The 15,762-nt window shown below is 33.6% G+C and overlaps 1 protein-coding gene across 1 annotated transcript; it reads right to left on the bottom strand.

Moving 5' to 3' along the window:
- Nucleotides 1–1,215: 1,215 nt before the first annotated feature.
- LOC120349426 (serine/threonine-protein kinase haspin homolog) lies at nt 1,216–15,008 on the bottom strand. The gene is made up of 9 exons (XM_039419500.1): nt 13,792–15,008; nt 13,242–13,382; nt 11,047–11,137; nt 9,654–9,836; nt 8,869–9,014; nt 5,133–5,266; nt 4,113–4,265; nt 3,457–3,599; nt 1,216–1,494 (listed from the first exon to the last, which is right to left on the bottom strand). Exons 1-9 carry the CDS (start codon nt 14,747–14,749, stop codon nt 1,278–1,280), a joined length of 2,166 nt encoding a protein of 721 aa, XP_039275434.1. The 5' UTR covers nt 14,750–15,008; the 3' UTR covers nt 1,216–1,277.
- Nucleotides 15,009–15,762: the final 754 nt, after the last annotated feature.

Raw genomic sequence — 15,762 nt, 5'->3', positions numbered from 1 at the left:
TATGGTACTTTACCTATAGTCAAGTTACAGAGGCCCAATCCAATCGCTTTTATGTCAATTTCCATATCACATAATATCGCCAATTAAAGATCTATCTGTAATCCAATCAATTTAAGTTCTACATCGCTGTAATGACCTAACAATGTGAGTCGTCTTGTGTACACCCATGTTCATCATGCATGTCCTACCGTTAGTGGCCAGCCTAAGCTGGCTTTTACCGGACACGTTCAAATGCCGGATTAAAAGCTGACAATGAGTTAACTTCAAATTGGGTAGCTTTTTCAGGAAGTGCTTGTATTGAAACCCCATAAAGAATTGGACAAGATACGGCTGCCTCAATCATCACGTCAGACCTAAACCTAAACTAAGATGGTTCAAATTATAGTGGAATCCTATTGGTCAATAAATTTGGTCATAAAAATAAATAAAACACTATGCAAATTGATAAATTAGTTCAGTAGAAATATAAGTAGAAGGAAATTAACAAAATGGCGATGAAATGGGCTGTGTCAATAGACAACTAAGTTTTGTTATATCAAGTTTACCATATCATAGAATGGCATTCAAACAAAATACTGCATTTCAACTAAGCTAATTTCGCTCTGGATATCAATGCAAGTAAGCAATGCATTATCAGCACAGTACGGTACACTGTAACTGCCACTATACATGCTATGTTCTAATGGTTGTTGTCAGAACTGTTAGTAAAACAGGAGGATCAAAGATTAGGTGCGTGCTTCTGACAGGTGATATGTGCGTGTCCACAACAATACAATTAATTACACAATATTGTCTGATTTTGAAACTAGAACTTTCGCATCCAATTACTTGCTAATGTACTTATTTTCTAATTAGTTTGGTGTGAAGATTGAGGCGGCGTTATCCCGGCTAGTGAAGCATGGAAGTTGGTCCAAATTTTGTGAAATTGTAATCATTGTAAGAACTTGTTAGTGTGGGGATGCTCAACAATACCACGTGCCTCCCAACCAATTAGTTTAGTTTGTCGTGGCGATAAACAGCCTAATTGCTATTTTACACTCAACTAACATTCATAAATTCATTCCCAACAGCGAAGCAAGTAGTCACGAACATCTCACCTGCCAACTTGATTAGTCTCTTTTCGCTTTCAATAATTGATTATGACAACGTTCAATTGTGGAAACAATAGATGCAACAGTAGCCCATATTTCAAAAACAATTATATTAAAGTCAACAATTCGTAAAATTTTTAATTAAGTACTGGTAACAAACACAACATTTTTTATAGATAAATCAATCTACACGATACGGTAATTCATAGTTTTTTCTGAGTTCATCATGAAATCATGACAACTGCTAAAGATAAGCACTTCATCTGCCAATGCCGATAGTTTTTTAAGGAATTTTTTATGAAAATCAGAACCACTCTTGTAGCTAACATCCTTCAAGCATTTGGTGGCAAGGTAATGAATCCATCTCAAATTTGTTTTTGGCACAAATTTATTCCATTCATTCCTGCAAAGTGAAAGAAGAGCAAATGTCAGGGGAATTGCAGTCAATGAGTCAACACAATCTATAAAAAAGGATGATCATTCAAGGTAGTGTATCGCAGTTACTGATCTTCAAGATTTTACAAAGTGAAATAATTATAATACCTTGTACTTATATAATATAGAATGAATAAATAAGTAAAATAAGTATAATACATAAATATAATACCTAATACTTCTTTAATTGCTTGGTATTAAAGAAGTTTTAGGTCTTCAATCTTAATGTGTTTAGAACAACCTATTCGAGGAAGATAATGATACAGATTCATGTACCTGCAGACCTGCTTACGAATCTGGCCCTGGATAATTGTAGCAATGAAATACAATTGAAAGGATGCCTTACCCTCACTGAATTACCCATGAAAGAAATTGACATAAGAGGGATTCTAGTAGAGGAGGAAGAGATATGAGACTTCGTCAAAGGTCAGTTACCCCCTCGGTTGAAATGATCAAAAGAGCTTGATTGAAATCCGTGAAAGTCAAGAGATATAAAAAAAATTAATGAAAATAGTACTCTTCTTCAAGAATAAAAAAAACACTATACTTGTTTTAAAAACAATAAACTTCTTTGAATTATTAACATTATTTAAAAATAAATTTTAAACACCAAATAATTTAGAAATTATGCCATCATCAGGTGCGGATTAAAAAAAGTAGTCCTTGTTATTCATAATGAATTAATGAGATATAGTGACGGTTGCACAAAAGCCGGTTTTGATCGTGATTAATTCCACAAGAACCAATCAGAAAAGCCGTATTTACAAAATCGCCTTCTCTGATTGGCTCCCGTGAAATTAATCACGATTAAAGTTTAACCGGCTTTTGTACAACCGGGACATATTATTTTATATTGCTGTCTTGAGCTTTGTGTAAAACTTGTCTATGTGTTTAGTTTCTCAAATTTTAAAGGAAATTAGACCACTTTTCAAAAACTTCATTCAATTATTATCATAGTGAGATCACGTTTCAAAGTCTGTAAATTTTATAGAAGAGCAGAGTTCTGTTGTCACGTGTCCTTTTCCACCGCCTTCAATAGTAGATACAGTAGTTGTAATTCTTGTTAATAAATTCTGTGATTCTTGTTAATAATCTCAAATCTACAGCTATTTATTCATTGAGAAAATGTATTTTCATAATTAAGATTGTTTTACAAATGATCAATATTTTTGTTGTTGAATATATTTCTACATAGGCTACACAGAATCCTAGCAATTTGGCAACGGTGTGGAGTTGAAAAAGGATGAAGTTATCTACTTTGTCTGATGTTAATTGGATACCAACTTTAAAACTTAAATCTCACAATAGTCTGGCCATTTGTATATTTATTTCTGTATTGATATCTATCTTGTTATCTATGGGGAGATTGCAAATTTGATTTAAAATAAATTAAAACAACCCATCAACATAGACATTTCTCTGTGAAGAAAATATAGGAACCTTCAATTGGACCGATGATGCTTTTCATTTATGAAAAGCTACTATTATGTGCTTATGTTTGACAATAATTCTTTATTCTTTTATTGATTTTAAAATAATTTGGAGGAGGATCAACAGGCACAGCCCAAAACTATTCCTCCCCCGAATTTTGATCATTAAAATGTACAGAAAATAATAAATTGTCAATTTTATTTTACTGTAACCAATGACATGTACGGACTATAAGTACTATTTTTCTGAAAGTTCATTGCCAATGTCAGGGAGGATTAACGGAGGACTTAATATTGAAGATTATTTGAAAAATTATATTGTAAAAAGTTATCAACAAAGCGTTGTAACGTGTAGGTGACATCGAGAATGAAATCTCTTGTATCGAGAGACAAATAGAATAAAAATCGGGGAATATTGGTAAAATATTTTCAAGGAGATCTAATTACTATTATATAGCGATCAAATGAAGTAGTCGCTCATTGTGTAATATAATACTAACCTTGTATCTTCTCGCATGTCCCTGTAGATTTGGAACTGCAAATCTCCTTGGCCTTGAAATAGTTCTTCATCCTTCCCTAAATCGTTATACAAGAGTTGATTATCATCGTTTATCCTTGACAAAGTATAGTCTATAATTGTTGCCTGAAAATGAAAGTATTCAATATAATATTCACGGTAATTTCAAGATACATTTGTTGAAGTGCATAATGATAAATTTGCTGTTTTACTCATAAAACAAGAAATTTTTAATTAGTAAAAGGGTACACATGCACAGAGTTGGTGATCAATTGTCACAAAAGGATTGTATCCAATAATTAACAGCAATTTTTTTTTAAGTCTAAGTCAATATTTATGAATAACTAAAAATTGATAATAGGTATAATATTATAAGAAAATACCGAAAAAAATTGACAGATCAATCCAAAATTTTACGATTATGCCTTAAATAAGTATTATTAATGATAGGATAAATAGGATTATGATCCAATTGACAACGAAGTATTTTTGAGTTCAAAGTCAATATTTATGAATAACTAAAAATTGATGAATATATTATGAGAAAATACCGAAAATATTAACAGATCAATCCAAAATTCTATGGTTATGCCTTGAATGAGTATTAATAAAATTTATCAAGCAAACTGTTAAATTTACCTTTTTGTTAAACGTTGGCAGTTTAAATTCCATTCCATCGATCTTAAAAAATATCGACTTTTCCTTAGTTTTCGATACTAGTATGTTTCCGATGTGCAAGTCTCGATGCTCGAACTCTAGAGAACGTTCGGCGACCGCCAGAGCACAAATCACCTGATAAATAAAACTTCAATTAGCTTCCAATACTTTTATTTCGCTAAAAACGGATCAATAAAACTCACACAATTTTAATAGAAATTTATCCTGTGGCCTCCTTTATTATACAGTAGTAAATTTCATGGCTGAAGAGCTCTGGCCAGATTGGTGTGTTAAAGTAGGCGCACACAGATCCTCATCGGACGATTAGATTTGATGCATTGTTTACAATCCGCATCGTATAGGTATGCGCTGCGCACTCCAATTGGAAACAATGCATCAAATCTAATCGTCCGATGACGATCTGTGTGCGCCTACCTTAACCCTCAGCATTGCTGCCATTGCCATACCTGGTCAAGCATTCGTATAAGAACAAAAAAAGTTGTCAAAATATCTGTTAGAGTTGCTTTGACAACACTGAAAGCGTGATTCGTTATCTCTGAAATTGGTGTCTCTGTGTTCAGAAAAATTCACTATAATTGGTATTTATTGATGATTAATGAACTGAATTGTCATAGCTGTCGGTTCAAAAAATATACTGGAGTGGCCGCAGTCGAGTGATTGTAGAATGGGAACCAGAGGCCCCGGATCGAATCTCACGCGGCCAAGGTATCTTTCTTGGGCCACTCCCGTGTTTCGTGACATGTAAAGCCGTCGGTCCCGTCTGCCTGAAAGCAGTCTTTGGGTCATGTCAGAGTCCCTCAAGTCGATGAGGTGCGACCTGAAAACTTGACTCCAGACCTGAGCCAGCCGGATCACTCAATAACATATTTTCAACAATATGTTGGAAAACCAGATTGTTCGAGTAAAAACCATAATCTTGTAATGTAAATTATCAGGTATCATTATTTTTCGTTTCAAAGATTTAAGTGAGGTATCATTCACCTGCAGTATAATGTAGTAAGACTGTCTTGCAGAGGTGAATTCATGATTTTGAATATCTTCACCTCCGTGGCTCATTTTCAACGATATATACAGCTGATCTTCAGGGAACATTTTTGGTGAATCGTTCTCAGATTCTGAAAAACAATTGAAAAAATAAATTATCTTTAATGAATAAATTTTATTTTTTTCAAGCACATAATATGCTCATACAAACGAGTTGAGTTGAATACAATCATTAAATTTCATGATATCACATTATGTATGTTTCTTGTTTTCTGTCTGTATTGTCTGTTTACAATATTATTTTAGCTGTTGACTTTGTTTTGTGACACCCAACTGTTGATCTTGACTAGAGATTTAATAAAAATGTGATGTTTCTAAAACTGTAAGACTGAACTGAAATTAAGTGAACAATAACTTAGGACTGTAGCTGAAAATAATTAATTGATTAATATTGTTCTATGTCTAACAATATGTAACTATTATTATTTTTTTAATCTTTTTATTGACAATACTCTATGTTTGAACCAAATTCTTGAGCTAATAAAAAATTATTTATTATTTTATTTATTACTTGAATACAATCATTACATTCCATGTTATCACATTACTGTTATGCCTTAAATCATGCTTTAATTATATACTGTATCACAAGTAAGAGTACTTTAGTAAGTATATGTTTCTAATATACACAAAAACATTACATTCGAAAAATTTGTTTAACAATTTTATATTCATCAATCCTAGTTTGATTCAAGCATCAGTAGCATTCCAGTATTATATAACTACCTATTACATATTTTATAAACGAGTAATAACAGTTCAACTTCAAAATAATACTTTTTATATAACATTTATCCAATGCTACATTTTTTACATACTAATAAAATACCTTTTATAATAATCAACAATAATAACATTCTAGTTTTAAATATCTACCTATTCGTACTTTATAAACGAAACGAGTAATAACAGTATTAATTTCAACAATAATAAATGTTAGACTAATATATCCAATAATACATTTCTATATAATAATCCGCCACACATACAATAATCACAATCAACTATCTTACATTTTAGAGTTCACTCTATCCCCATCAAACTTATTTCATTCAGCTCACTGCATTCCCCACTTCACTGTCTAAAATGAGCATAGAATACTTTTAATATTCTCAATGATAACCTCTATTTACTGACAATAAGTATCGGACATCTTTCAAGTGTTTATTATCATAGATCTGATTTCGATTGCTTTCATTGTACATACATACAAACGGTTGACTTTCTGCTCCGTAAAGTTCGAAAGTAAAACCATGAGTTTGTCATCGTCAGTAACTACATTTGTAGTGAATTTTTCTAAATAGTGTCTTCTTATTCCATCATACATCGGGCACCTCAACAGAAAATGCTCCACATATTCCTTCTCTTTCATATTGCAAATAGGGCATTGTAATGAGCTGTTAATCCATATTCCCAGGTCTCTATTATTATATAAATAGAAAGAGTTTCTAGTGGCTAGGCGCAGTTGGGCGACGCAGCGCGTTTTAGCGAAAGACATTTCATACAGTAGCTGTTCACCAATCATGGAAAGAGGGTTTAATCTTTTATAATGTGGGCTGCTTGTTGAGTTCAGAGCTGCTTCTATGTCTTGTCCATAGAGTCTGTCAAAATAGTTTTGTACTAGTTTCCCTTTTACAATTTGTAAAACTTTAGAAAAATTTTCTCTGTCCTGCCAATCTCCAAACAAATTGCAACCCGCCAGATGCAACTAATTCTTCAGCAGACACACCCAGTTACCCTGGTTATCTTGATCTTGCTGCGCCAACTCATATAATCTATCAATGCATTCTCTGGGGTATCTCCCGTTAGCCATTGACATAACTCTACAAATGTATTCAATTGACTTGACGAATATAAAACTACTCAGCTGTAGTCTTCCAGTCTCCAATCTCGATGACCAGCTGGGAGTGCTTCTATTCAACAGGAGTAAACGCTTTAAAAAATAAAGCTGTGTTTTCTCCACTATATTCATACAGCTTAGACCCCATATCTCCGATCCATATAGCACTGTGGGCAAAAGAATTGAATAATAGATCTTCATCTTGCTCGCCCAAACATCCGACTTCGTCTTTCTTAGAATATTTATGGTTGTCTCTCCAATGTATTTAGATTTACTAATTTGAAACTCCGCGAATTTATTGAATTTTCCTGATGAGTGGAACTCAACTCCAAGGTACATATAGCTATTTACAATATCCAGTTTCTTATCTCTCTGTAATAGAAAGCTGCATTACGTCTGAGGCCTTTTTTATGAAATGCTACTATCTATGTTTTATCGATGTTTACTGACAACTTCAATTTATCACAGTACTCGGCCAGGCACTTCAACTTGTTTCTTAGATCTGAGTCACTGTCTGCCAGAATAACAATGTCATCCGCGAACATTAGCATCATGAAGTCCACATTTCTATTTAAAGAGATACCATGTAGACCTCTTTCTCTAAAATAATGCTCTATTTCCCTTAAATAGCATGTAAAAAGTAAAGGGCTCATCGAATCTCCCTGTAAAACGCCTTTTGACACCTTTATAGGCTGTGAAATTCCATCCTGACGACCCTTATCGACTATGAGTGTGGCAAAGCCATACAGCGCTCTTAACGTCCTTATCACTCTGCTGCTTACTCCACACATACCCAGCTCATGCCATAGAAGTTCATGCGGCACCGAGTCGAATGCGGATTCATAGTCCACGAACAAACCAAATAATTTGCGTTTTCTTACTGAAATCAAGTATGCAGTACAAAAATGTTATCAATACAACTGCGCCTCCTTCTGAAACCACTTTGGCAGTCGGGGAGTACGTTGCAGTCATCTGCCCACATTGAGTCTGATTTCCAGTAGTCGAGTAAAAATTTTAACAATATTTTATCAGGGCGATTCCGCGATAGTTTTTTGGATCTAATCTATCACCTTTTTTTGAATAGGTATGAAAAACATCTTTGTTTTTAACCAAGCCTCGGGAAACTCTCCTATCAAAAATGTGAGTGTGTGTGTAATTATCTTTAATAACGTAAGTTGATAAGATTTGGCAATACTGAAATATCGAAAATTATCGAAAAGGTGATAAATCACAATATAGTTGTGTGAATTATTAAAATGGATGTAACTTCTATACCACTAATTGGATTTGTAATTTACTAACACAAGTGGGTACTCGTACTTCCAGAGAATTTTGAAAAATTTTGCTAAAATAAAATATTTGTCAAATGCATATTTTTCAAATTCACGAGCATATGAGTCTCAAAACAAATATAATACATTAGTCGCAAAAGGGGTGATCCCAATGTACCTAGAACACATTCTATTCTACTTTACTTGGGTGATCCTAAATCGTAGATGCTTATCTTAGTATTTGAGAAATAAGCATTTCCTAGGATGAGTCAATATTATTAAAACTACTGATTCAACTAATGATTTTGATATTAATAGCTATTTATTTAAGTTCATAAATATTCATTATCTTTCTGACATGAGATTTTAATCAAAGATATTCAACAGTAGAACAGGAAATACTCTCTCATCACTGAACAGTTACTTCAAGAATAAAATAGGTTATGCACACATAAATTTACAAACATCTAGTTTACGATATTATCTATTACATACTAGGAAAATATGAAAATATTGTATGAATAACCTCCACCAGTTTCCTCTGATATGAAAATAAAAGTACCTTTTTTCTCGTCGTATTCATTCCAAAGATCCACCAGGAATTTTGGGTATTTTCCGCGAAAACAATTGCTAGCTATGATGTTACAGTACACATCGGTCCAAAATCTCGCTTCATGAATGTTTTCTTTTTTCAAATTACTCAAAGCCCTGCAATTTCGTAAGATGAATGTCAAGATTACAATTTAAGTTTACAAATACCAATAACATGTAATTTTAAAAATTGTTCAAAAGTAATTCCTTGTATCATGTTGAATATTAGAATAATGTACTGCATGGGAGATGCAATGCATCATTTTTCAAATGGGGACTTGCAGACCCCACTATGTGACTGTGTGGCGATGGAGCAGACAGTGCACCACATCATAATATTTGAAAGTGAGAGACGTGCCTACCTGGGTGAGGCTAACGACTTTATTGTAGCCAGTCCCCAGGCAATACAGTACATTTCTACCCTTGACGTGCAAAATAACAGTGTGAAATGTTCTTAATTCTGACAAAAATGCCATACGCTAAATAATAAATTATGTACTTCATTCTACATTGTTTGAAACAATAACGGACTTGATCATCTGAGACAATTAAAGGCAATATTGTAATGAACAGAGGAAATTTCTCATATACTGTAGTATGAACCTTATCCTTTATTCCCAACGCTTACCATCATTATTCACAATATAATATATCACAACATAATTATAAAATATATTATCACAACATGAAATATATTATTGAGATAAAATAAAAGGGTACTCGATATATTTTATTGTGTATCTTTGTTAAACTTACTTTGATATATAGATTTCAGAAATTATTTCGTGAAACCTTTTTTGAACTTCGCCATTGTAATCGAGATTTCCTTCAACGGGAATTATTTTCACGACTATTGATTCCTCTTTTTTTCTTGGATCATTCATCATAAATACTTCCCCATAAACGCCTTCGCCAATTTTTCTCATATCGGTGGATGTACTGTAACAATAAAACATACATCTCAACAATTCTGAAATCTATTTGAAATTAAACGATTGAAATGTTTATTGCTGTATTTGTTGTAAGAATGAAGATAATTACACTGATATTAACATAAGCTGATATTAAGAAAGTGCAGTCTAAAATCAATCATGTCATTCTATTTAGATCTGAGCAAATGCTACATGATTGATAGAAAACTAGCGATTAAGACACAGAATGGAAAGTATCAATCCAACCAATGCATTTTAAGGTGCGTACAGATATACGCGCCTCCAACACGCTCCGCACTAGCTCCGCAATCGCTCCACGCACGCTCCGATCATGAAATTTTTTTTTGGAAAATTTCTATCTAAATTTGGGAAAGGAACAGTTTTGGGCTTTAAGCCTGTTGTTCCTTTCCCAATCATTCATAGTTGAGAATGACATTGTAGCCAATGTATCAATGTATAAATGTATGAACGTTACGGGAGATGTTAGCTCTTCTCGCGTTCCACTCTTGCTCCCCGGTCGATCATCAATCGATCTGCTCGAGTGACGTTCGATTGCGGAGAAGAGCGAAAGTCTGTACGCACCTTCACATGACACCAAGACTTCAGTGCACCAATACCACGTCACGTGACTGCGACATCTTGTTAGAAATTAAAATTACCGCTAATATTAAAATACTAGACATTCTTTCAAGATGGCGGATTTTGGCGTCAGCTACTAGCCGACTTTCCATTCTGTTTGTATTCTGTGATTAAGATTTTTCGTGTCTGCAGGAGATGAATGAGCAGGAACTAATGTGTGGTGAGTTATAATAACCACGGATTAAAAGAGACAACGGATTTTCAAAAATAGGTTGTAATCAAAATTTGCTGAAAATATCAAATGCTCTAATTTAATGAAATCCTTTTGCTTGCATCAAGATTTATTGATGATAGAACAAGAAAGACGTTCAATGATTGGATAAAATGAAAACGTAGAAGAGCCTGGATTAATAGAATATTCATCCACCAATTCACCTAGGAGGTGTTACAGGACATTACACGTAATAGATCAACATTTTTTTGGGATAAGTCTTTCACATAGTTGAGTCCAACAATTTCATAGACATTTTATTTTTGACGAAATAGAACTTGGATAAATTATAATTAATTTCAAAAGAAGAAGTAAAATTGAATTCATACATAAAATAACATGATTAACGTTATAAACAAATATTTACCTTTCATACAAAACAGATTCGAATTTTAAAATATCAGTCTGATCGCATAGACTGAGAACCTTGTTTTTAGCAGCGTCTTTATCTTCATCAACTGTAACAGAAATATCAATAATTAAATGTTAAGCTACTGTTGAAGGAACGTAAAGCAGAATAGAATATTGACCAACAATAGAAAAAAAGCTGAAGAAAATTAATCTAATTGAGAACATTCTTGTATGATTGCGAGTGCAGTATTTTTCTTATTCTCTAGTTTCCAAATAGCCAGTTATTTGATAGAAGATAAAGGTGAGCAAAGTAATAATATCGTCAGTTATTATCAACTGATTAAGGGCCGGCTTCCGAGCTCGGAATTTAGTAAAGGTCTAGCAGGATCTTCTAAATAGGAAGTCCTGGTTCTAGACTTTAAACAGCTGGAGTTAGAAAATTGGCTTGGCTTTCCGAAACGGGGCGTAGTCGCAGTTTGGGTAAAACCTATCTGGATGGGGGCATGGGACTGTCAAGCTAGAACAATACAACTGCGAGACCCTTTGGCAGGTAGATTTAGCACATTTTCGAGCCTTGTGCAATGAAGCGTATGCCCCCATCCTGTTAAGTTTAGTGACGTTATTCCACACTTAGACTTTTACTCGGGGATTCCCATTTCCGTGTTCTGTAAGGGTCCATCAAGGTAATGATTTCCAACTATTAAACAGTCTATACTCTGTAGCTCTTGGTGTAACATGGAGTTTCTGCAGAGTTTATCAAGATGCGACAAAGATCTAAACCGTGAAGGCATATACCAGTTTTTATTGATGTACAATCGAATTGCTAATCAAAGGATATCATGTTCGTCGTGTGGTAAACCTAACCTAACCAAACCCTGCAATTAAATGGTGTGTTTCACGCAATAAATGATTTTAGTATAATTATAATGATTTTATAACTCATATCAGAGTTATTAGACATATCAGGTTATCAGAGATGTACATATTGTTTCAAAACAGAATTTTCAAGTCATTCTTATTAAATTTAGAAAAATAGTTGAATACCATCATTATGGAACAAAATTTTAAGCCTATTCTAATATTATCAAAGAAATAATTTCCTTGTGCTGATTGATATTTTCTAAACGATACCGTTCCATGCCCCCATCCAGATAGGTTTTACCCCGCAGTTTTCAAGATAATCTTTTTTTTCTCATTTCTATAATTGGAAACGGTTTTCCTTGACGAAATAAAACATTCCTTAATAATGCGAAATAGCTGAAACTTTACACTATTCTATCTTTATTTTGCGTTCAATTTTCTAGTTTTTCGAAATTTAATTTAAAAGTGGGCTACGACTACGCCCCGTTTCGAAAAGCCAGTTTTCTGACTCCAGCTGTTTAAAGTCTAGAACTTGCTAAATCCCAAACTCGGAAACCAGCCCCTACAGTTTCTCGGTTCCCTACTTGAGAAATGAAAAACTTTGAAAGATCTACAGGGTGCAGTCTGCAATAGAGCTGAAATTTTAATTTCTTCATAATGATATTTGAATCAACATGCATTTGGATTCAGAATACCTTGCAAGGATTATTGATAAAATATTAATGTTCGTATACCGTTATCTCTTTTCCTATGCCACATTTTCATTGGCTGCTTCAGTCATAAGAAAATGCACAACCCAAAAAAAGAGGTATTTAGTTCTCATTTGATAGAAGATACGAATAAACGCGAGCAAAGCTATCCACATTTTGCTCACTTGAATGTTTTAGTGAGCATAAAACTTACAAGATTCATTTTTAATCAAGTCTATAAAACTTGAACACGACACAAAACAGTTAATCCAAAGTTGAAAAACATGCATGAATGTTGAAGTCATCTTCAAGGGTCACTCTGTATTACAGTTGCATGATTTCTAATGACCATACTTCATCAGAGTGAGTTGGTGATACCCGTATCAAAATTTGAAAGTTTTCAGCAAATATCTGCTGAATATTGCCTCACTTTGTCAATAGATAAATCATAAATTATCCTGTTTATTTCAGTGAAAAGTGGAAATGGAACTAAATATCATTGCTAAGGAGAACCATTGAAAATTATCAATGATGATTGAATTTATCCTAATTTAGTTCCATATTTCAGTTTCAAAAATATATATAAAGCCTGGGGGGCTTCAGCGAATGGACAAACAAGGATTTTTATTCTATAGATGCAAAATAATTTTTTGACGCTTACCATTTATCACATCTAGTGTTTCATCAAGATCCTCTTCGATAGTTGTTGTAATCAAAGTCTTTCGAGTGGATGCTTTCAATTTTGCCGATGGTCGAATGATACTGAACCGATTACATCCCACACGTGATAAAGAGCCTAGTCCTGATAAAGAAAAAACAGAATAATACAATAGAATATTGCAATAAATGCTATGGTACGTTTTCATAGGTAGAATACAAACAATTTTCTGTTTAATTTAGATGATGATATTGTACTAGGTAATGGATAAACGACGAACTTGTCACACGAACTGATTTCGAATGAAAAGTAGATTGCAATTTCGTCGTTTTATTCATTGGAGTGGAGTGACAATTGCATGACATGTAAAGCTTTATGGCAATTATTGACAAGAACATCCTCTTGTAGGCCTCGCTCAACATTATATTATGCTAAAAAATTAAAAGAATTGAAAATTTCATTTTATTGGTCAGTTGATGGTGTCTAGTTTGGACTACATAACTTTTTTATAAATTTAATGCTGTGGATTGCAAAATTAACAAAATTAACTTACCAGTTGATGATTTGCTCTGACGGAAAGCACCAAGACTCCGCCTATACTTTTTTCCAGGTATGAAATCGAATGTGCGGTCATTGTTAAGCTCAAACCCTGTCATAGATAACGAGCTATCTGCATCCAAAACATTTGTGGAGTTGATTTTCCCCTTGAATTCCTTTTCAGCGAAGTCTTTGTAACAATATTCCTTACTTTCATCATCTTCAGAGTCTTCTTCAACGTCATCATGGTCGTCTTCTTCTTTAACGCCTTTGAGGTCAGTATATACAGCTTCAACATTTTCCGTTCTAAAGCCTAGAAAATCTTGAGATGTTACGGTATGATCTTCACTCTCCGTCTGCTTGTCACTTTCATCGCTGCTTAATTCTTTTACACGTCTACAAATCTTTTCTATTTTACTCTCGTCTTTTTCTTCTCCAATATTTCTGTTACAATTCGAAATATTTTCATCAGAGCTACTAGAGAAATTGAGGGTATTCGGAGGTTCATCTTTCAACTCGTCTTCTTCTTCTATTTCATCTCTTTTGTTATCGATTTGAGACGAAAAAGATGAGCATGCGACGGACATTCTCATGGATTTGACTAGAGATGTATTTGAATGTAATCTAGATTTGTTTGAAGAGATTGATGTGCACTTTTTATCGATGTGTGAATCGTGCACTTGAATGACGCACCTTTCATCTGGACAATCGATTTCTAAGTTGGACAATCGCTGTGATAATTCTGATAATGGAATATCTTGCTCATCATCTTTTTCAGTTGTGAAAGACGAAATAGAATTTATGCTAACGTTATCTGCTGGAAGAATAGCAGTTTCTTCAAGAGTTGGATCTTTTAGATAACTTTTGGTTAGGTCTGCTTGGCACGATGTAATGCTATGATTCGGCACATCTTCATCAATCTCACTGATTTCCACTGCTTGTTGGAAAGAACTTCTTCTTTTTCTACTACGCATAGCACTATAACGTTTTAAACTACTTCTTTTCCGCCTCGAAGAAGTCCTTGGGAGTCGATTATTATCATTTTGTGACTGACTCTCACCATCACTGTTAAATTCTTCAAATATATCAGGCGAGTTTGATGAATTTGCAGAATCGTCTCTTACGATACCAGCAATTGGAGACAAGCCCCATTCCACAATGGGACTTTCCGATTCTCTTTTACTTTTCTGAATCGGAGTGCTGTTCTGCTGAACACGCCAAATGAAAATCGCTTTGATACTCTAAGTTTTCTTGCTCTCGATGTTACTCTCAAACAAACATGTTTAGTTAATTTGAACTGAGTGCTACGAACAAAACTATCCCCTCATATTTGCAAGAATCTGTAAGAAAACGAAAACAAATAATTATTTCAGCATTTTAAATGCAATCATTACCAAAGCCAACATAAATTTAAAGGGAATTCAAGTTATAGTAATATAAAAATAGTGTGCCAACTTAAATGTTCTGAGATATGCATTAAAATATGACAAATTATAGGATTTTGAATTGAACATCTTTAATTTTTGTATCAGTAGTCCAGGCAAAGAATGCTCAAAAGTTGGATGCAGATGACATGAAATATGCGGTCATATTCTGTCAATTTCAACATTTTTTTTTCAATTTATTTCTAGTCTGTTAATATAAAGTCAATTTCAACTTTACTCTAATTTTTACTAACAAATTTCTTAGTTCCAATGAATTCAATAATTCCCGTTTGCTATTTTAATTCAATTCAATTTATTTATTTTCACACACATACAAGTTTGATACAGAGATTAACAAAACGAATACATGCAAACAACAACAATACACATTATAACAAAATAAAAAGAAAGTGGTGCAAAAAAAGGGTGGAAGATTGAAGGTTTTTCCAACGATGGATATCCATGTACTAGGAAAACCTTCAATCCTTGAGAAGGTGAAAAAAGGTATCAGGAAAAGTAAATGGACTGTAGATATGAGAGGAGGGATGGGGAAGAATAATTAC

The sequence above is a fragment of the Nilaparvata lugens genome, chromosome 1 (assembly GCF_014356525.2).
Source record: "Nilaparvata lugens isolate BPH chromosome 1, ASM1435652v1, whole genome shotgun sequence".
Taxonomy (NCBI): domain Eukaryota; kingdom Metazoa; phylum Arthropoda; class Insecta; order Hemiptera; family Delphacidae; genus Nilaparvata; species Nilaparvata lugens.
Note: the sequence above shows the minus strand (reverse complement) of the source record. Positions and strands in the feature narration are given on the sequence as shown.

What these genes read in the sequence shown, in the direction of transcription:
- LOC120349426 (XM_039419500.1), bottom strand. Translation starts at nt 14,749, where the DNA reads ATGCGTAGTAGAAAAAGAAGAAGTTCTTTCCAACAAGCAGTGGAAATC. An exon ending in AACACTAGATGTGATAAATG is followed by an intron (nt 11,138 to 13,241) that starts GTAAGCGTCAAA and finishes TTTCTGTTACAG; the next exon opens with TTGATGAAGATAAAGACGCT. An exon ending in GACATGCGAGAAGATACAAG is followed by an intron (nt 1,495 to 3,456) that starts GTTAGTATTATA and finishes TTCACTTTGCAG; the next exon opens with GAATGAATGGAATAAATTTG.